At 44.3% G+C, this 22,141-nt stretch overlaps 1 protein-coding gene across 1 annotated transcript; it reads left to right on the top strand.

Annotated features, from left to right (window-relative positions):
* The first annotated feature begins 206 nt into the window (after positions 1-206).
* On the top strand, positions 207-19,044 carry LOC129848691 (transport and Golgi organization protein 1 homolog). The gene is given in 25 exon segments (XM_055915781.1): positions 207-268; positions 745-2,960; positions 3,239-3,304; positions 3,395-3,528; positions 4,919-5,044; positions 5,168-5,189; positions 5,326-5,402; positions 5,508-5,585; positions 5,715-5,825; positions 6,280-6,351; positions 6,468-6,500; positions 6,502-6,573; positions 6,691-6,810; positions 6,975-7,056; positions 8,121-8,145; positions 8,617-8,659; positions 8,783-8,917; positions 8,919-9,031; positions 12,302-12,494; positions 12,684-12,751; positions 13,065-13,153; positions 16,497-16,571; positions 16,677-16,723; positions 17,742-18,090; positions 18,247-19,044. Coding segments are annotated over 25 exon segments (4,668 nt in total). The 3' UTR covers positions 18,507-19,044.
* Positions 19,045-22,141: the final 3,097 nt, after the last annotated feature.

The following is a 22,141-nucleotide window of genomic DNA, read 5'->3' as shown; positions in this document are numbered from 1 at the left end:
GTAGTTGTCTCGAACAGAGTCTGGGCCGTTCCAGACCGCATTAGCCCATTCCAGGGCTCTACCCGTCAGACAGGAGATGAGGAGGCTAACACTCTCCTCTCCAGAGGGAGTCGGACGAACAGTGGCCAAGTAGAGCTCCAACTGGAGCAAAAACCCCTGGCACCCAGCCACCGCTCCATCGTACTCCCTTGGGAGCGCAAGACGCAATGCACCCGAACCTGATGCTGACGTTGATGGGGAAGGTTGCGCCGTCTGGGAAGGAGCTGGGGTTGTAGTCGGGATACCACTCCTCTCCCATCGTTCCATCCTCTCCATCATCATGTCCATTGCCGTCCCTATCCGATGGAGAACGGCGGTGTGATGCTGGACACGCTCCTCCATCGATGGGAGAGGGGTGGTTGCTGCTTCTGCTGACTCCATTATTTTTGGTGCGGGCTTCTGTCACAATTCCAGTGGTGGAAACGAGTCAGGTGCAGAGAGCAGGAATCTCTTTCAAAAAGTGGAATTTTATTTCCTTAACGTAATCACCTAACAACCGGTGACGCCACACTAAACACTGGGCGCGTAAAGAGAAATGTCCAAAGTCAATTGAATAACAAAATCCACAAAATACACACCACAAACACGAAACAGAAAAAACAAGCCCGCACAAAAGGGAGCGGGCAAACTGGGTTTAAATAACCCCTAATCTAAACACACAACAGGTGAAACAAATTAGACAAACTAAAAGGAAAACAGAAAAGGGGATCGGTGGCAGCTAGTAGACCGGAGACGACGACCGCCGAGCGCCACCCGAACGGGAAGAGGCACCATCCTCGGCGGGACTCGTAACAGTTACGACATTGATTCACTGTTAGGTTCCTCTTTATTGTTAACAGACAAGGAGGAATCTGTGCAAGTAACCACAGAGACTTTGTACCTAAACAAAAGTGCTGAGAGCACCACGGTGGAAGTGGATGAGCCTCCACCTGAAGTGACACTGTTAGAAAATGATGAGATTGATAGGGATGTACCTGAGGACATTGATAAGGTTGTAGAGGTTCCAGATAATGATGATCTGAGACATTTTGAGCCTTTAGAGTCCTCTCTGCCTCAGCCTGAAACTCTTGACACAAAGGGAGTGGAATCTAACACTGTACTTGAGACCACAGCTGAGAGGATCAAAGATTACCTTCAGAAAGATCAGCAGAGGACAGAGGACTCTGTGCCGTACAGTGTTGTTGAACCAGAGGAAGGTGAGATCAAAGAATCCCCCTCAGAACCTGAATCCAAAGATGATCCTGAGTTAGAAAATGCACCTGATGGTTTTTCAGAAGGCAGATCTATTCCTGAGTTAAACACCACACTAGGAATAACTTTTGATGCTGTCACTTCCAATGATAAGGACACTTGGAAGGTGACTCCATATGACGAGGAAAGTGACAAGACTGAATATCAGCAGGATGAGGAAAGTGATTATCATCTCAGGGAAACTCCATTGCTGGCTTTTTCTGAAGAAAGTTCCAATTTGGAACACGAGAACATTCCAGAATCTGATCAGACAGATGAGGAAGACAGTCTATCAGAGGTACCTCATACACAGAAACAGGACTCCAAGGACAATAACCTGTGGTCTGCATTTGGTGATACCGTTTTTAACATTGTCAGTGGTGGGGAAAGAATAGCTTATGTTGCCGGTTCAGAGGAAGAAGGCGAGGAGGATGATGACGAAGGTGAGATTACACCAGAGGAGCCTCCCAAAATTGAAGAACCCAAGGAGTCATTTGGCTGTTCTACTTCCTCTGAGCTAATCTTTGAGGAACCTGCGGACTCTAATTTCAGTGAGGATGCTGTCAAAGTACCTGATGAGGATTCTCAGACGTTGCAGTTTGAAGATGAATCTGAAGAAGGTGACATCGAACCTTCAACACCTCCTGCCGATGAGGCGAGTCCCTTTGAACACACTGAGGCTTTAGCAGAGAATCTCACAGAAGATGACAGCCCAGTCCCTAAACAGCTCTCACAGACAGACATGCTCTCAGACTTTGATAGTAAAATGAACAAATCAGAGCAGAAACAAGCTGTTGAAGAACTCTCCATACAAAAAGAGGAGTCAATAGATTTCTCACAAGTAGAGAATACATTTAAACAGGGTGGTACAGATCTTTTCAGACTATTTCGAGAACCATACCAGAAGGTCCCAGATCCAAGTAGAAACACAATGGTGAAAGAGAGCCATCAAGAACTCCCCATAGAGGAGGAGGATTCAATACACCTAGAGGGGGAAGAGATTGAGGAAGAGTTGCTAGAGGATGAAAATGCAGTATTATCTTCATCCAAAACTGAGCACACTGATGAAAATGACACAGAAAGTCTATCTGAATTTGGGTCAGAGCAACCCAATAATTATACACAAACCGATGTTGTATCCAGTGATTTGTTGGATGTGGTCCAACACGACGAGGCTATTGACATAGAACCTGAGGTGCATGAGACTGTAAATGATGCTGAAAGCCACATACCCTCACTTAAAGATAAAGTTTTGGATCCCCTTCCAAACAAAGAGACGGAATACAGTGACAATGTGTTGAGGCTGACACTATTGCGAGACCGCTGTAAGGAGGAGGATATGGAGCGCCTCCTAAAGATTCTATGTCCTCAGAACCTCTTTAGGTTGGAGTTCATGTTTTTTGACCTGGAGCTGAAGGCTGCCCGGCTGTCCCAGACAAATGCCCGTGAGGACATTGAAAAGGTGCTGGAAGCCATTTTGGAAGCCTCTGAAACCCCAATCCTGGATGAGATTGAGAGGATGCTGGATGCCCATGAGAACGCTGAACAGCAGCAGGATGCTGGTGAGTTTGTTGAGGAAACTTCCATCTTGGAAGACTTCCAGGAATTGGTGTTCACCCTGCGTCAGAAGTACTCGACGGCCAGAAACAGTGCTCCCATGGCAGTGGGCAGTCAACTACACCCTGACACATGTAATAATGCTTTTTTTTCAGTTTATGTACAAGTCAGAGTATAGGAGGATTAAAACCTTTTGTTAAATAAATATTTGGAAAGTCTCATACATTGCTAATGACATGATAATAATGCCTGGAGATTTGGTTTGCAGAATAAGCTTTAAGAAATGCCCAAGAAGTACAACAAAGTAAATAGTAATCTGTTGACAGAACAAATACACTTCCTGAGAATGCCAGTTAGATTGCAATGCATGAACATTTACTCACTGTTTGAACCTCTCTGAATGTTTCAAAAGATGGGGATATGTCTGAAAATACCATGAACATGGGACTTAGCGTAGACATGGATCACCCTCCCTCAGGTAGGTGTTCATTATACTTCCCTACTTTTGAAATTGTGGTGAGATGTAAACTGTATGCATTAACCTAATTTGCTTGTGCTGTATTTCCAGGATCTCTGGAGTCACCTGCTGTCACTGATTTCCATGAAGATGAGCAGAGTGGTTCATCATTCGTATCAGTGCTAAGTTTATCTGGTTGTCTCGTCACCCTGTTTTCTGAGTATCTTGGAATACATGGTGTTCTGGTAAGTTACTTCATGTATTTCTTTCTTGTGAATAGGCTTTCCTTCCTATTGTAATTGACTAATTGCCTGCATGTAGTGCTTAGGACTCAAGTATTCATACTTATTTTATTATTGCTGGGACAATGCATGTATTATTTTTATTTGGGGGGCGGCATTTGCCATGCTGACAGCGTTACCCAACCCTTCCCCTTTTTTCAACTGGTAGTTGAGTACAGCACCGTTTCCGTTAAATTAAACGTTCCAGAACATTAAAACGTACTGAATGCAGCCCAGGTTCAGTGATCCTTTCCCATTTTTTAGTTGACTTGTTCTAGTGAAGTGTAGACTGAAGTTAAGTGTCAACAGCCGGTGTTTTGCTTATTTAGTGGGATATAAATGATACCCCCGCTGATTTTACCAGGCTTTGTGCGTTTTGTTTAGAAAGGAATCACGTTCAGAACTCTAAAAGGAGGCTAGTAGACATGTTGTTGGTTCACGCAAACGAGTTGCATTGCAAGTCACAAGCCAAACTAACTAGATAGCCAGCTCAACTGTCAAAGTAACGTACAGTAGCGATAGATTCGGAAGAAACAGCCCCTTTACCCACTTTGCCCCTGATGACAGAATCTGATCAACTGTCTGTCTTGTACTGTCTTGTACTTCGATATGTAAGTAGTTGGCTACAATGTAGCTAGCTGGCTAGTCAAGTCTTAGGCCGCCACATGGCTGGCTAGCTAGGCTACATTGAAACTGAATCTTGTTGGCAACTTCATTTGCCTGTCCTCTTCCTCATTTAAAAAATGGCTCACTTTCCAGACTAGCAGTATCCGTTCTTCCTATATCTGGGTCTCAGATTGGGAGGTGCCTTCAAGTTGTTAAATTTTGCTTTGACAGCTTCCCCTTACATAACTATCACTTGAGGTTACATTCCATAATCTTTTGCACTCTAAATCCACATAGGCCTAAGGTTTGTTAGTTAGATCCACTCTGTGGTGATTAATTTAGCCAATCCCTGAATTTCACTGAGCGACTGCGATGGAAGTTCTTAATTGTGCAAAGGTCACCATGGTTGGACAGTGGTAGGGCCCCAATCCAATCCCCATTAATTACTTAAGGTCAAGGCAAATCCTCTCTCTATTGATTTTGATCAACAACTAGGTTATAGGCTACGTCTATTTCTAAACGCACCTTGATTTGATCTGAAGATATGCCTCTGCATTGACTGAGAGGGTGCTCAGTGGGATAACCATTAGCCATGCTTGTAAACAGAACACTGGAATGCCTGATGGTTTAGTTCAATGTTTTTAACATCACTTATTTTCTTCTGTCATCTCAGCCCAGCTATTACCCAACTTATTTGCTAAGCCTGACATGTGCTGTAGTAACACTGATTGGACCTGTCTCTCCCCAGATGGTCACCAGCCTGCCAGAGCACTGGAAGCCAGGCCCAGACTTCTACGGCGTGTCCTGTGAACCCGTGCTGGTCACTGCAGGTGCCGGGGTCATCGGCTTCCTCTTCTGGAGGAGCATTCTATCTGTAAGTCGTTGTTGCACAGTTACTGCTTTCATAATTTCATAATCTGATTGCTTTATGTTATTCTATGATGTATGCTACCGTTGAGGAGGCTGTTTGCTGCCACTTTTCTTTTCCTTCTCACAGGTCAAAGGCAAGTCATATCTAAGTAAGTTCTTCTCTCTGGCTATTTAGGGTGCATAGTGAATCCTCATTCATATTGCTTACAGGCTGGTGTTCTTGTCATGTGTAAACCATTTCTGATTTCATACTCTTGTCATGGTTTTTATTCGATACTGAAAAAGAAATGGTGGACAGGATGAAAAAGCTTGAACAAGAGAAGAAGGAGATACTCCAAAAGGTCGCTGAACTGCAGGAACAGGTAAGTTGCAGAGACTTTTCACTGACTAAGATCCAGACTTTTGAGTTCAATGTGAATTAAGGGACATAATGTTTTGACAGCATATTTCTACTGGGTTCCCCTCAGGGCGAAGAACTTAAAGAAAAGCAAAAGCTGTCTGAAAAATCTGCCACTTTATCTCTGGAAAAGATCCAGGAATTGGAGGTGAGTCTCTAAAAAATATTATCTTGATCACATGTCATTGTCATGCTGACAATTATTAGATTTTTTTATTATTTCTTTCTTCTCCATAGTGTTTAAATTGACTAAGCATTTTCTTTTTCTATCCAATAGAATATTGTGCAAGAGATGGAGAGACAAAATGAGCGCCTGGACGAGGAAAATAACTTACACGCCATATCCTTTGACAAAGAGCGGGCCAATACTGCGAAACATGAAGATATGGTGAGTAGTATTGGGCGATTTAGCTGTAATTAAAATGTTTCAGAACAACCAATTCTCTGACGTCGGTTTAATTATTTGAATTCCATTAAGTTAGTTTATTATGTGAGCTCAATGTGCCGTTTCTCTAGAGAGAAATCAAATCAAGCACATACTTCGGACGTTGTAGTTTTCAACAGGAGAATAAATATTCAACATAGTTTAGTGGAGAAAATGTGGTAATTGACTAAAATGACCACAATCCATTGCACCTACAGCTGCATGGACTTGCGCGGGCAGACAGAGAGGAAGGGACAGCCTGAAAATGAGAGCGAGACACCCTAGAGAGCAGTTGCTTTCGTGATGTAGACAGCATAGGCAGCTACTATTAGCCAGCTACTATCCTAAATAGGATGGCTCGTTGATGAGGACAAAGAAAGATGGTTGTCATTATGCTTATCATTATCTTTGCCCATAGATGTCCGAAATGGACAAAACCATTGAGAAGTTGAAGCGCAGCAAGAAGAAGACCCAGGATGCACTCTCGAAGGTATAGGTCATATAAGTGAACATGCCCAATGAAAATATGTCAAATATATTAACATTGCAACAATCAAATGTAAAGTGTTTATTTCCTTTTAATTATCCTTATCATTGAATCTGTAGTCTACCATTTTGATGGATGAAGCCAAACTCCGCCGAAAATGCCCGGAATGTCCAGGTCCAGGTTCTGGAGAAGGATTTTGCCACCCTGGAGGAGGAGAACCTCTCGGTGAGTACCAATATGGAACAACGATTCACACTTTAAGCCTCATTACATTGTTTAGGACTCATTGGCCATGCAGGGCCTGCATTGCACCGTCCTGATGACCTAAGTCCCTTGTTACAGCTGCACCATGCTGCCAAGTTGTGGGAGGAGAAGCACAGGGAGACAAGCGAGCAGATCAAAGTCTACCAGAAGTCCCAGAAAGACCTGGAGGATTCACAACGTAGAGTTTTTTTTTTACACGTTACGATATTGTTACACACATCAATTCCTGTTCACACCTTCTCAAATGCACCCTGATGACAAAGAAACATGTCACCTGTATTATGTTCCAAAAAAATACTTCTTGACTGATTCCAGGGGAAAAGTGTAATGTATCAATTGGTGGTTCTCAATCTCTCTGGCAGGTTCTATCTGACCTGCTAGGAGACCTGGAGGCCTGCGATGACCTGAAAGGTGGAGTTGTTGCTAACGGGGTAGCCTCTAACGGTAAGTCACCTGACACGGTGTCCTAATCAGAGGAGGCTGGTGGGAGGAGCTATAGGAGGACGGGCTCCTTGTAATGGCTGGAATGGAACCAAATACATGGAAACAGTGTGCTTGACTCCGTTCCATTTATGCCATTATAGTGAGCCAGTCCTTCTATAGCTCCTCCCACCAGCCTTCTCTGATTAGGATACTGTCATGTGATTTGGTCTTATGTAGCAACATTTGAAATTGTGTTTTTTTTACATTGGATTAAAGTAGAGACTCGGAGCATCAAAATGGTATATCATACACTACAGTTGAGGAACAATGGGGAAGTAATTCTGCTTTGAAAGTTGATAAACTTGCTGGAGAGCTCTTCTTTGTCTATACCATTCAGCATTGTTCACACATATTGTTAGCTAGCTAACAATATGCTTTATTTTGCAATGAGAAAACGACTTTCTGACAAAATTAGAAACTTATATCTGAAAATGGTTTCCCTTAGTTTGAAGATGTATTCAGGAGACAGGTGTTTTATACAACAGCCTTCTATGTGTTCTATTTTCGACTGCCTCTGCATATTTGCAATCAAACCACAGAATTTTCTCCATCTCCTTAGCTATCATACTCTGCTTCCAGCGGACAGTCCACTGATTTCAAAACTTGGGTCTCCTGAAAGTGGAGAGCATCTTTCAAAAAAGCTGCGTTAGAAAGGGTTACTTACACGTACTGAGAAGCTCATGTTATAGACAGAAGCCTGCTACATGGCAGATCAATCCGAACTCGTTTCATGGCGCGTCCAGCTCATCCATTATCTCAGCCAATCATGGCTAGAGGGAAGGTTCCTTCCTTTTTCCGTGGCTAAACTAACTCTGCTCATAGTTTACCATTTTTATTCGTATTTACGGATGGCATACAAGTTTGTTATTAAGGCACATGGAAGTTCACGTACCAGAAGGCATTTTGCCCCCCCAAAACACATTTTGATAGTTCTACATTCAAATGCCTCTCCTGTGAAGTATTGACGCGCGACATACGCCTACTTTCCTGAAACGTGTCACTGTGTTTACAATGATTTGTTTCAGACAAGCAGACCATCATCCAAAACCTGTCACGATCGTGTGGAGGAGAGACGGACCAAAACGCAGCATGTGGAAAATAAGCCGTCTTCTTTTATTTATGAAGAAGGCAAAACGAAACAAAACACTTACAAACTATCAAAACAACAAACGACCGTGAAGCTATAAACGTAGTGCACATACACAGGCTACAAACGTTCACCATAGACAATTCCCCACAACAAACTAAAGCCTATGGCTACCTTAAATATGGCTCCCAATCAGAGACAACAGAAACCAGCTGTCTCTAATTGGGAACCCATTCAGGCAACCATAGACTTTCCTAGACAACTACACACAACATAGACACAGCTAGACAACTATACTAAACATAAACCCAACTACTCTAAATAAACCCCCTAAACCTTACAATCACCCTGGACACTACAAAACCCACATAAATACCCATGTCACACCCTGACCTAACTAAAATAATAAAGAAAACAAAGAATACTAAGGCCAGGGCGTGACAAAACCGCCATAAGCAAATGATGGATGTCTCTCGGGTAAGACTGAGTTCTTTCTTAAACGGACCCAGATTTCTGTCTACCTGAAGGCAGGTAAAACTTGTGCTCAGAACCAAGAAGGGTGTCAACTCTTCCACTAACTGTTGGAAGAACTTTCCACAGGTCCAGACCACTCTGTCTGTTGTGGAGGAAGAGCGCGATCGCTTCATGACCAAGCTGCTGAACGAAGAGAAGTCCAGGAAAGAGCTGGAAAGTTTGTCCCAGCAACTAGAATTTGATATGCATCACTGCCTTTTCTCTCTCAACACTATCAACTATCAAGAACCACCTGGAGAACCAGTACAAGACCCTGCAGCAGAAGAATGAGATCATGACAGAGATGTACCAGCAGAAGGAGAACGCTTTGCAGCAGTAAGTGGAATCATTTACATTACATTTAAGTCATTTAGCAGACGCTCTTATCCAGAGCGACTTACAAATTGGTGCATTCACCTTATGACATCCAGTGGAACAGCCACTTTACAATAGTGCATCTAAATATTTTAGGGGGGGGGGGGGTCAGAAGGATTGCTTTATCCTATCCTAGGTATTCCTTAAAGAGGTGGGGTTTCAGGTGTCTCCGGAAGGTGGTGATTGACTCCGCTGTCCTGGCGTCGTGAGGGAGTTTGTTCCACCATTGGGGTGCCAGAGCAGCGAACAGTTTTGACTGGGCTGAGCGGGAACTGTACTTCCTCAGTGGTAGGGAGGCGAGCAGGCCAGAGGTGGATGAACGCAGTGCCCTTGTTTGGGTGTAGGGCCTGATCAGAGCCTGAAGGTACTGAGGTGCCGTTCCCCTCACAGCTCCGTAGGCAAGCACCATGGTCTTGTAGCGGATGCGAGCTTCAACTGGAAGCCAGTGGAGAGAGCGGAGGAGCGGGGTGACGTGAGAGAACTTGGGAAGGTTGAACACCAGACGGGCTGCGGCGTTCTGGATGAGTTGTAGGGGTTTAATGGCACAGGCAGGGAGCCCAGCCAACAGCGAGTTGCAGTAATCCAGACGGGAGATGACAAGTGCCTGGATTAGGACCTGCGCCGCTTCCTGTGTGAGGCAGGGTCGTACTCTGCGGATGTTGTAGAGCATGAACCTACAGGAACGGGCCACCGCCTTGATGTTAGTTGAGAACGACAGGGTGTTGTCCAGGACCACGCCAAGGTTCTTAGCGCTCTGGGAGGAGGACACAACGGAGTTGTCAACCGTGATGGCGAGATCATGGAACGGGCAGTCCTTCCCCGGGAGGAAGAGCAGCTCCGTCTTGCCGAGGTTCAGCTTGAGGTGGTGATCCGTCATCCACACTGATATGTCTGCCAGACATGCAGAGATGCGATTCGCCACCTGGTCATCGGAAGGGGGAAAGGAGAAGATTAATTGTGTGTCGTCTGCATAGCAATGATAGGAGAGACCATGTGAGGTTATGACAGAGCCAAGTGACTTGGTGTATAGCGAGAATAGGAGAGGGCCTAGAACAGAGCCCTGGGGAAGTGTGAGCAGAACCAGTGGTGTCGTTTGACTTAGCAAACGAGGATCGGATGTCGTCGACCTTCTTTTCAAAATGGTTGACGAAGTCATCTGCAGAGAGGGAGGAGGGGGGGGGAGGGGGAGGAGGATTCAGGAGGGAGGAGAAGGTGGCAAAGAGCTTCCTAGGGTTAGAGGCAGATGCTTGGAATTTAGAGTGGTAGAAAGTGGCTTTAGCAGCAGAGACAGAAGAGGAAAATGTAGAGAGGAGGGAGTGAAAGGATGCCAGGTCCGCAGGGAGGCGAGTTTTCCTCCATTTCCGCTCGGCTGCCCGGAGCCCTGTTCTGTGAGCTCGCAATGAGTCGTCGAGCCACGGAGCGGGAGGGGAGGACCAAGCCGGCCTGGAGGATAGAGAGTCAAAGGATGCAGAAAGGGAGGAGAGGAGGGTTGAGGAGGCAGAATCAGGAGATAGGTTGGAGAAGGTTTGAGCAGAGGGAAGAGATGATAGGATGGAAGAGGAGAGAGTAGCGGGGGAGAGAGAGCGAAGGTTGGGACGGCGCGATACCATTCGAGTAGGGGCAGTGTGGGAAGTGTTGGATGAGAGCGAGAGGGAAAAGGATACAAGGTAGTGGTCGGAGACTTGGAGGGGAGTTGCAATGAGGTTAGTGGAAGAACAGCATCTAGTAAAGATGAGGTCAAGCGTATTGCCTGCCTTGTGAGTAGGGGGGGAAGGTGAGAGGGTGAGGTCAAAAGAGGAGAGGAGTGGAAAGAAGGAGGCGGAGAGGAATGAGTCAAAGGTAGACGTGGGGAGGTTAAAGTCACCCAGAACTGTGAGAGGTGAGCCGTCCTCAGGAAAGGAGCTTATCAAGGCATCAAGCTCATTGATGAACTCTCCGAGGGAACCTGGAGGGCGATAAATGATAAGGATGTTAAGCTTGAAAGGGCTGGTAACTGTGACAGCATGGAATTCAAAGGAGGCAATAGACAGATGGGTAAGGGCCTTGTTGGCCGCAGATCGGCAGTTCCAGAGGCTACCGGAGACCTGGAACTCCACGTGGGTCGTGCGCGCTGGGACCACCAGGTTAGAGTAGCCGCGGCCACGCGGTGTGAAGCGTTTGTATGGTCTGTGCAGAGAGGAGAGAACAGGGATAGACAGACACATAGTTGACAGGCTACAGAAGAGGCTACGCTAATGCAAAGGAGATTGGAATGACAAGTGGACTACACGTCTCGAATGTTCAGAAAGTTAAGCTTACGTTGCAAAAATCTTATTGACTAAAATGATTAAAATGATACAGTACTGCTGAAGTAGGCTGGCTAGCAGTGGCTGCATTGTTGACTTTGTTTGAAAGTGTAGCTGGCTAGGTAACCTCGGTCACTGGCCAGATAATAGTCTAAACTACACAATTGTCTTAGATACAAGGACAGCAAAGACAACTATGTAGCTAGCTAACACTAGCTAGCTAACACTACACTAATCAAATCGTTCCGTTGTAATGGTATAGTTTCTACAGTGCTGCTATTCGGTAGAAGTTGGCTAGCTAGCAGTGTTAGCAGTGTTAGCAGTGTTGACTAGGAGTATTGACTAGGTAGGAGAAAGGCAGCGCGGCGGACGAAAATAGCTGGCTAGCTAACCGAAAATTACTCTAGACTCCACAGTTATCTTAGATACAAGGACAGCAAAGACAACTATGTAGCTAGCTAACACTACACTAACACTACACTAATCAAGTCGTTCCGTTGTTCCGTTGAATGTAATAGATTCTCAGTGCTGCTATTCGGTGGCTAGCTGGCTAGCTAGCAGTGTTGATTACGTTACGTTAAAAGGACGAAAATAGCTGGCTAGCTAACCTAGAAAAATCGCTCTAAACTACACAATTATCTTTGATACAAAGACGGCTATGTAGCTAGCTAAGATCAAACAAATCAGACCGTTGTACTGTAATGAAATGAAGTGAAATGTGATACTACCTGTGGAGCGAAGCGGTATGCGACCGGGTTGTTGAATGCGGAAGAATCAGAAGCAGTGCAGTTCATGTGTTAATACCATAGTAGGGTTTGTTCTCCATGGTTCCACAGCATGTAAGAAAACATTTTTTCTTGTCTTTTACTGTATTCTTTTACTGTGAGGTTTGAGGTTTTCAAATGGTCTTTAAATAGTTTGATCTAATTTGTGTGTCGCCTTACAGGAAGTTGACCAAGGAGGAGTTTGAGCGCCCCAACAAGGAAGACCGGCTGACGGAGATGGACGGCAAGGCCCTAGAGGAGGAGGTCAAGGTGTGTAGGCAGCGCGTTAAGGAGATCCAGGACGAGCTGAAATGGACCGAGAAGTTCTACAAAGCTCAGATCATTGAGCAGGAGCAGAAATCTCACGAGAACTGGGTTTGTACAATACAACTTTATTAGTCCATTTGTTAAAGAAACAACAAATGTCTCATATCTCAACCCCCATCGATGGCACATACATTAGGATCAGGACATTTTTTTTTTGAGTCTTCTGTTTGGCCAGTCATTTGTAAGGTGAATTTAGTCCAAAACAGGAGATTTTAAATGTATCTTCTTTCTCTCTAGGTGATTGCACGCGCCGCAGAGCGAGCTCTGTTCGACGAGAAGAAGGAAACAACTAACATTCGTAACTTGTGAGTGCAACACTAATACAACAGACTCAATTGGGCTATACCAAAGCAGGGCTCACCTATTGCTCACTCAAAATGGAGACAGGCAGATCCTTTCATTTGGTTTATTTTTGGTCAATCTCACATTTACTTTTTGAATTAGTCATAATAGTAAAGTAAAAAGAGGCACATTGTGAACCAAAGGTTGCACTGCCAAGTCGAAGGGCCACAAATGCAAGTGTTTTGGTCACAGTTTTGCAATGCAGTAAGCTGTATTAGTCTAGATTTGGAGGTACAGTATTGAGAATCTAAATGCCTGTTCTCTTTTTCACCCTAGACTGACTGACATGTCCAGCAAGCTGAAGGAGCTCTGTAGGCCTCTGTTCAAGCCCACCCCTGGGATGGCTCCCATGCCTCTCCGACGAGGTAAGAACCAATCCTCAGTTCACGTTATTTAGTACTGGCACGTCTGGGGTGCATTCAGTAAGGCAAAATCGGCAGAACATAACTTGCAGGTAGAAATGAAATGAATAGGGCTGATATGACTCTATTCTTGAGGACAGAGAATCATATTTGAACGTTCTGTAACGTTCCTGACCATTTCTATTGTCTTGTCGGTTGGATATCATCTGTGACTGCGTTTCAAATTAGATCTTGGACTTTTTGACTGTCTGATACCTCATCTGCTGTTTGACGTCCACCCTCTGAAATGCATGTTTTCCTGGGGTTTTGATTTGAATTCCTTGTAGCTGGTCCAATGTGGAGAGACTGAGAGTGGTATTTGGCTGAGTGTTTTGTTGTTAAATGGTTTTGCTAAACAGGTGATTCGTACAGGCCCTGTAAGAAGTTCACAGGTGCCCCCCCTCCCCCTGTGGGGTGAAGGAACAAGCCCTACCGTGAGTCTCCTGAACCCACGCCCCGGACAGCCTTGGCCCTGATTGGCCGAGCAGTACCATCCCTCAGCCAATGAACCATCCCCCCCTTGTACACCCTTGTTTGCCCTGACTCCCCGCTTCTTTTTCACCTCTCCCTTTTCCCTATCTTTACCTCCGCTGTGGTGTTTCAATAATTTACCTTATTTTTCTTCCTACTGTTCTCATCCTGCTCCTAGTTGGTACCCATTTGACCTTTTCCTCTTCCTAATGTTTGTCTTCTAATTACGTCCTCTCTGATTTTCGAAGACATTCTTTCCTGTCTCTTTCACTGCCATCTTTTCTCCCTCTACTGCCATATCCATCTTTCTCACCTGTGTTTGCGTGTCCAGACGATCCAGAATGTTCCCATGTCTTCGTTTGCTTTCACAATTTGGAATAACCGCTCTTGCATCCCTCTTGCTCTTTCAGTACTATGGTGGTGTTTTTGTTGTGTTCAGCTGTTGTGAGATCATATGTGTGTGGCAACTCGTTAGGTTACTAAAGCTTCAGCCTTTGCTTTCCCTTGTGTTATTACTGCATTCCATACATTTGTATATATATATATATATTTAAAATATACACTACCGTTCAAAAGTTTGGAGTCACTTAGAAATGGCCTTGTTTTTGAAAGAAAAGCATTTATTTTTCAAATTGATCAGAAATACAGTGTATACATTAATGTGTAAATGACTATTGTAGCTGGAAACGGCTTTTATATTTTACATGTTATTTTTTTAATGGAATATCTACATGGGCGTACAGAGGCCTATTATCAGCAACCATCACTCCTGTGTTCCAATGGCACGCTGTGTTAGCTAATGCAAGTGTATAATTTTAAAAGGCTAATTGATCTTTAGAAAACCCTTTTGCAAGTATGTTAGCACAGTTGAAAACTGTCCTGATTTAAAGAAGCAATATAATTGGCCTCCTTTTAGGCTAGTTGAGTATCTGGAGTATCAGCATTTGTGGGTTTGATTACAGGCTCAAAATGGACAGAAACAAAGCACTTTCTTCTGAACCTCGTCAGTCTATTCTTGTTCTGAGAAATGAAGGCTATTCCTTGTGAGAAATTGTCAAGACACTGAATATCTCGCACAACGCTGTGTACTACTCTCTTCAGAAAACAGCGCAAACTGGCTCTAACCAGAATAGAAAGAGGAGTGGGAGGCCCCGGTTCACAACTGAGCAAGAGGATAAGTACATTAGTGTCTAGTTTGAGAAACAGACGCCTCACACGTTGAGGAACTGGCAACTTCATTAAATAGTACCCGCAAAACACCAGTCTCAACGTCAACAGTGAAGAGGCGACTCCGGGATGCTGGCCTTTCAGAAGAAAAGTCTTTGTTTCTGGCCATTTTGAGCCTGTAATCGAACCACGCAGCCGTTATACTGCTCAGAAAGGAGACACGTTCTGTCTCCTAGAGATGAACGTAATCCTAACCGACTTGCCAAAACTATAGTTTGTAAACAAATTTGTGGAGTGGTTGAAAAACGAGTTTTAATGACTCCAACCTAACTGTATGTAAACCTCCGACTTCAACTGTATATACACATACACACAGTACCAGTCAGAAGTTTGGACACACCTACTCATTCTAGGGTTTTTCTTTATTTTTACTATTTTCTACATTGTAGAATCATAGTGAAGACATCAAAACTATGAAACAACACATATTGAATCATGTAATAACCAAAAGTGTTAAACAAATCAAAATATATTTGAGATTCTTTAAAGTAGCCACCCTTTGACTTGATGACAGCTTTGCACACTCTTGGCATTCTCTCAACCAGCTTCACCTGAAATGCTTTTCCAACAGTCTTGAAGGAGTTCCCACATGCTGTGCTCTTGTTTGCTGCTTTTCCTCACATATGGAGATCATTCGTTCACCTACTCTGCGTCTCAGAAAGACACGAAGGTTGGAACCAAAACTCTCAAATTTGTACTCTTCAGACCAAAGGACAGATTTCCGTCAGTCTCATCTCCATTGCTCTTGTTTATTGGCCCAAGCAAGTCTCTTCTTATGGGGGTCCTTTTAGTAGTGGTTTCTTTGCAGCAATTCAACCATGAAGGCCTGATTCACGTGGTCTCCTCTGAACAGTTGATGTTGAGATGTGTCTGTTACTTGAACTCTGAAGCATTTATTTGGGCTGGTAACTCTAATGAACTTATCCTCTGCAGCAGAGGTAACTCTTGGTCGTTCCTGTGGCGTTTCTCATGAGAGCCAGTTTTATCATAGTGCTTGATGGTTTTTGGGACTGCACTTAAAGAAACTTTAAAAGTTCTTGAAATTTTCCAGATTGACTGATCTTCATGTCTTAAAGTAACAGACTGTCGTTTCTTTTTGCTTCTTTGAGCTGTTCTTGCCATAATATGGACTTAGCCCTATTTGGTAAAATATCTTCTTTATACCACCCCTACCTTGTCACAACACAACTGATTGGCTCAAACGCATTAAGAAGCAAAGAAATTCCACAAATGTAACTTTTAACAAGGCACACCTGTTAATTGAAATGCATTCCAGGTGACTACCTCATGAAGCTGGTTGAGAGAATGCCAAAAGTGTGCAAAGCTGTCATCAAGGCAAAGGGTGGCTTCTTTGAAGAATCTCAAATATTCTGATACTGGTACTTCTAGTTCTGGAAGTATAATATCCTACCATGACATGACCAAACATTTTCCTCAGACTGCAAATAGACCAGACTTTGCTATAAATAGATGGTAGCATGAACCAGTAACGTGGTCTAGAGTCAGGTGCCTAATGACAACCAGGAGAGCCAAGGTTAGCATTCTAGAAGATTCGAGAATATTGCAGTGTTTTACGTTGATGTATCACCGTGTATTTATTGTCCGACAGGACCACGACCTCACTCTGACCCTCACGGCCGCCGTTACTCTCCGTACCACAAACACCCAGTGGCTGCTAGACCTGGTAGGGATTGTATTTTTTGTCAATGAGGATTGATGTGGTATTATTCCCTAATCGAGCCCTTATCCTATATCTCCTCTAATCATTCTTCCCTTTGTTCCTCCACAGACACCATGGCCCCACGTACATCCTCACCAAGCAATCTGGGCATCGCGGTAAGTTTCAGTCAATTTGAGACAATGTGCATCTCTCCCCCCTGTTCCTCCATCATGTGGGTGTGTTTGCACTAAACAGACCGCTCCACTAGAGTCACAGGCTGAGGCCCAGGCCTCCACAGAGAACCCAGAGGCAGTGAGTATTATGTTCGAGGCAGCGGTGGCAGGGATGCGGATGTGTGTGTGAGCATGCTTACCCCAGCCGTGGATCAGTGGCTGGAGTGGCAGTCAGCTGGGTAGTGGCGTCACAGGGTTGTCAGACTTAACATTGCTGGCTGGATTCTGACATGCGTGGTTGCTTGTTTTAAGGCGCTTACAGACGGGCTGCGGTAAACTGAGCATTTCTGCCTACCGTGTGTAGATGCCAGCGGCCCCTGTTGTTGTCAGCTCGGCGGTTGTGATTAAAACGTTGGTTGGTTGGCGAGAAGAACTCTGCTCATTGGTCAACCGTGCATATTTTGAAGCCTTGAGCGTAGAGCCAGCGCCGCCGCTCACTGGAGTGGGTACCACGAATGGCGCCACTTGCGAAACTGCTTGCGTTTTGCCGCCCTACTCCCATTGAAGTCTGAAGACCTTTGCCGCTTCCCGTGGTCCGTCTGTAAGCTCCTTTTATATTTTCCCTATATTACAACACCCTCCCTCTGACCCCCATTGAATGAATTGGTGACACTGTTACACCAAAACTATAACTTCAGCACAACTACCTGATGGATATCTCAAATGTGTTATCATTTAAAGCTGTGTGTGTTTGAGGTTAATGCTTTGTGGAAACGGTCCTGATGCTGAATCAGTGTGTGGAACTTGGTCGTGTGATTCTTGTGGGACTGTGTAACTCGACTTATTATTGTGGGATATTGTTGTCTTTCTCACCAGTGCATAATTGTTTGTTTTGTTCTAACCTAACCAAACTGTTTGAATCAGATGAAAGGGTCTCTCATTGTTGGTGCCAGCAGCAGGGCTACAAGCACAATGGACCTATTGCTATTCTTTGTTTTAATATTTTTTTGTGTTCCTCCAGAACTCTCGACCTCAGGGTCCTGGCTCCCTGCTGGTCTCTCCCATCAGCTCCCCCCTCGACTCAAGCCTCAGACCAGTCATCAGCCATCCCTCCGGACTCTGCCACCGTCCTCTTCCCGGACCCCACCACATCCCTCCTCCCCCACCCTTCATGCCTCCCGTGTACCGACCAGACAACGGACACTCAGGCATGATGCCTCCTGGACCCCCACCGCCTAACGGACACCCGCCTGGTCCAATGATACCACCCGGACATCGGCCTCCACCTCCTGGTGCTTACGGTCCCTCTTCCCCACACAACCGGTACCTTCCTCCACCTTCTCACTATGGACCGGTGCCTCCTCCATTCGGTAGGTGGTGAATTCTGGCCGCCAGGTTTTATCTCAAGTCGAGTCTTTACTATTAGTATTTCAGTTGTGGTTAGCAATGCTATTGTTATGTTGCTACTACAGTGTTATATTTGTATGTTCATTTTTCCTTCTACCCTCCTATGGCCCGACCCATAGGACCCCCACATACCTACGTGCACTATGGACCACTTGATCACTTCATCCCACTCCGACACCTGCCCCCTGGGGTGGCCCCATTCCCTCCTCATGTCGGCCCCAAAGACTTCCCTGTGCAGCCACAGGTCCCACATGGCCATGACTCTTCAGTGGGCCCCCAGCCCGGCGCTGGCCCCCAGGGCCAGGGGCAAGACTACAGCTCCCAGCAGGCAACAGCTGCCCCCCAGGACTCAGTCAGCTCTGCCATGGCAGAGCCTTAGACACCTACCAACCGTTAACGACCTGGCTACATTTAATCAACCACGATTCATCTCTTTATTTTTTCCTTTTTGTTTTTAATTGGCTGAAAATAAATATCATATGATATACTTGCAAACAACAGAAGTATCTAAAAAGTTAGTGTTCCTGTTAAAGCATCAGAAAATCAATGTCTTATGTTTCGTGTCTGAAATGTAATAATGACTTGAAGAGGAGTAGAACTGAGGCTTGTTACTCTGCAAGTCCTATTGTGCAATAACATTTCTATTGTATGACTGAGGATTTAAGTTTTTCAAAGGGTATTATGTTGATTTTGTATTAATTTCACAATGTTATCATGGTTTCCTGTGGAAATTATTCAAAATAAATGGACCCCAAGCTTTTGGGTTGCTTGATCGATCATTTCAGAAGTACCATATTATCTTAACTCTTCCCCAAACTCTCTTCAGAATGAACTGAAAAGGAAAGTTGTGTAAGTTGAAAGTCAAAGATGTATTTGCTGTTCTTAGGATATTTTATTAATAAAACTGGTAAAAGGTACTGCAGTTGTCTATTGTTCATATGAAGCATATGACAACTTTTGTGATCCATTTTAGTTTGAAAGGAAATGTCTGACAGGGCATTTTGTTTTGTATGGGTAGCTGTATTACATGTGAAAAGCAGGTAATCACCCACTAACTGAACACCTGTCATATGACCTTCACATTTGTTTCTTTTTTTGTTCTTATGTTACATCAGGGATGCATCACATTTATCTATTTTCAATAAAAAGAAAATAACAAAAAAATGTTGCACGTGACTAAAGACTATTTGCATTAAATGTATATCATTGCATGCTTTGGTTAGAAATGTTTTACTCTCTGTAGGTCCCAGAACGTTTCTTTGTACCCGCCGACAACATTATTTTTGAATCCACTTTAGAATAAGGCTGTAACATAACAACATGTGGAAAAGGTTTAGGGGTCTGAATACTTTCCGAATGCACTGTAGTGTATGTTAGCAGACAGCGCATGTACACCATTTTATATTTGAGTCATTTAGCCGATGCTCTTATCCAGAGAGATTTACAGAAACAATTATGACTTGGTTTGTATGTATTGCTGTGCATCATTAATCCAACAATGTGTGACTGTGTGTGTGTATGTATGCTGTGTACACATAGTTGCTCCCTAACTGTGCGTGTGAAACAAGTCAAATGTTTGTGCGTATGTAGTACTGTAACCAAAAGTGTTTCACCTGCTTGTAAATGCCAGGCCTCCTCTTTATAGTGTTGGTGTCAGTGTCTGTCTCAAACACCATGCGAGGCTGGTACTCGCTCTAACAGTGAACCAGCCGGAGATGGAAGAGAGAGAGAGACAGAAAAGAAATACAGAAAGAGGGGAATCAGAAGGGAAAGAAGTGGAGGGGTTAAGCCAGGACAGGTGTAAGCTGGTTACAATGCGCCAGGAAGACAAAGAGACCTATTTGCTGCGCCCATGGGCTCTCCATAGAAAATTAGTGAACTATATAGGGAACAGGGTGCCATTTGGGATATGACCATTGTCTATTGAACAGGTGAATGAAAGCAAGAAGGGGACAGGCAAGGAATCCAATATCAGCAGGTCATCTAATAACTATACTAACAGCATTTTCACACTATCGTGCCGACCCAAACCATACCGTGCTGGTGTGGATATTTACATTTTACATTTCCTTAAGTGAGCAGAGGGGCATGGTTAGCTCGCCATGTCCCGCCCAAACCAGGCTTTAAATAAGCTGTGTGTAACAAAGCAGGCTGATCCTTGGGTTAGACCATACAGTGCTCAGAGAAAAGTGAGCCAGAGGAGTACAGTTTGGGTCAGAGGAACGTTTGTGTGAAAAATGTATAATAGCCAGGGTGGTGTTCATTAGGCACTTGACAGAAAATGAAAATCAGCGTTTCATCTTAGTCCCACTTGGCAGTTTGGTGCGTAATGAAAACGTCACAGTTAGATATTCTACAAGTCTGGAACTCTATTGGAGGGATGCGACACCATTCTTCCATGAGAAATTCCATCATTTGGTGTTTTGTTGATGGTGGTGGAAAACACTCTCAGGCGCCGCTCCAGAATCTCCCATAAGTGTTCAATTGGGTTGAGATCTGGTGACTGAGAGACACACACACACACACACACACACACTTTAAACCCCATATGCTCCTTTGAGACCCCTCTTTCAAAGTCACTGAGATCTCTTCTTCTAGCCATGAGGGCCAAAATAATGTTTAACTGGGCATTTTATACATGACCCTAATCATGATGGGATGTTAATTACTTAATTAACTCAGGAACCAGACCTGTGTGGAAGCACCTGCTTTCAATATACTTTGTATCCCTCATTTGTCAGTTACCTGTAAGTCTACAGATTGGTTATATAGCTACACACATTCACACTATAAATCAGACAAGAGTGTCAATCCAACCCTGGAAGACTAGTTAGAGAAGGAGGGAGGACAATGAAAGGTTTTTGGGTGTTGACGGGTGGTTAGAGGACGGAAAGAGAGCAGGTAACACCACATGTGGGGGCGACCGGGAATTGCAGGGGGGGGGGTCGCCAAGTATATATTTTTTTTTACGAGTACAGATTATTGTATGGAATGATATACAAATGTTTGAGAAATATTACTTGAAAAATCAAATTGTATTGAGTAAATACAGTATTCATTGGTTTCTTTTCACTTTAATAACAGATGTACGTGCAATGAATCGAAGGTTGTTTGTTGATGTAAAACCTAAATTGACCACTGTTTTAAAATCAGTGGAGGAGGAGTGAAGGGAAGAAGAGAATGGGAGCACAGCCCCGGGGCCTTACCATGAAGAGGGCTGAGTCGTCCGTGTGGGTGGCACGCCTGGAGGGGTACGCGTTCTGGCAGGGAGGAGTGGAAGAGAGGGAATGAGGACAGAACACACAAGAAGACAGGAGGTGAGGATGGAGAGGAGGGGGATATAGCTAGGATATATAGCCAGGGCTCCAGACTAACATTTTCCCCTGGTGTCACTAACATTTTCAGTTGGTGCCACCAGCCCAAAAATGTGTGCCGCATCACACAATGGAATATATTTGAGTCAGCACCTTATAAAGTCATTCACAATGCTTTATTAAAGAGGTGACAGTGCTAACAACTTGAATCTCAGAGTTCTAAAACCGGACCAAAGCACTTGGGTTACACAGAAACAGTACCAGTAGTAGCTGGCTAACACCAGTCGGATGAGAGAAACGAAGCTAAATACATTTAGCTATGTAAGGTTTTTCCACATGGCTGAAGTGATCTGTGTAAACTGTTGGCCTTGACACTTGCATGTAATAAGCACAATTATAAACTGGGTGGTTCGAGTCCTGAATGCTGATTAGCTGACAGCGTGGTATACATCAGACCGTATACCACAGGTATGACAAAATATTTATTTTTACTGCTCTAATTAAGTTGGTAAACAGTTTAAACTAGCAATAATGCACCTTGGGGGTTTGTGATATATGGCCAATATACCATGGCTAAGGGCTGTATCCAGGCACTCCGCTTCGTGCCTAAGAACAGCCCTTAGGCGTGGCATATTGGCCATATACAACACCCCCTTGTGCCTTATTGCTTAAGGGATTGGACCCTTTAAAAAAAATGTTT

This window comes from Salvelinus fontinalis, unplaced genomic scaffold, assembly GCF_029448725.1.
Source record: "Salvelinus fontinalis isolate EN_2023a unplaced genomic scaffold, ASM2944872v1 scaffold_1111, whole genome shotgun sequence".
In the NCBI taxonomy this organism is placed as follows: Eukaryota; Metazoa; Chordata; class Actinopteri; order Salmoniformes; family Salmonidae; genus Salvelinus; species Salvelinus fontinalis.
Note: the sequence above shows the minus strand (reverse complement) of the source record. Positions and strands in the feature narration are given on the sequence as shown.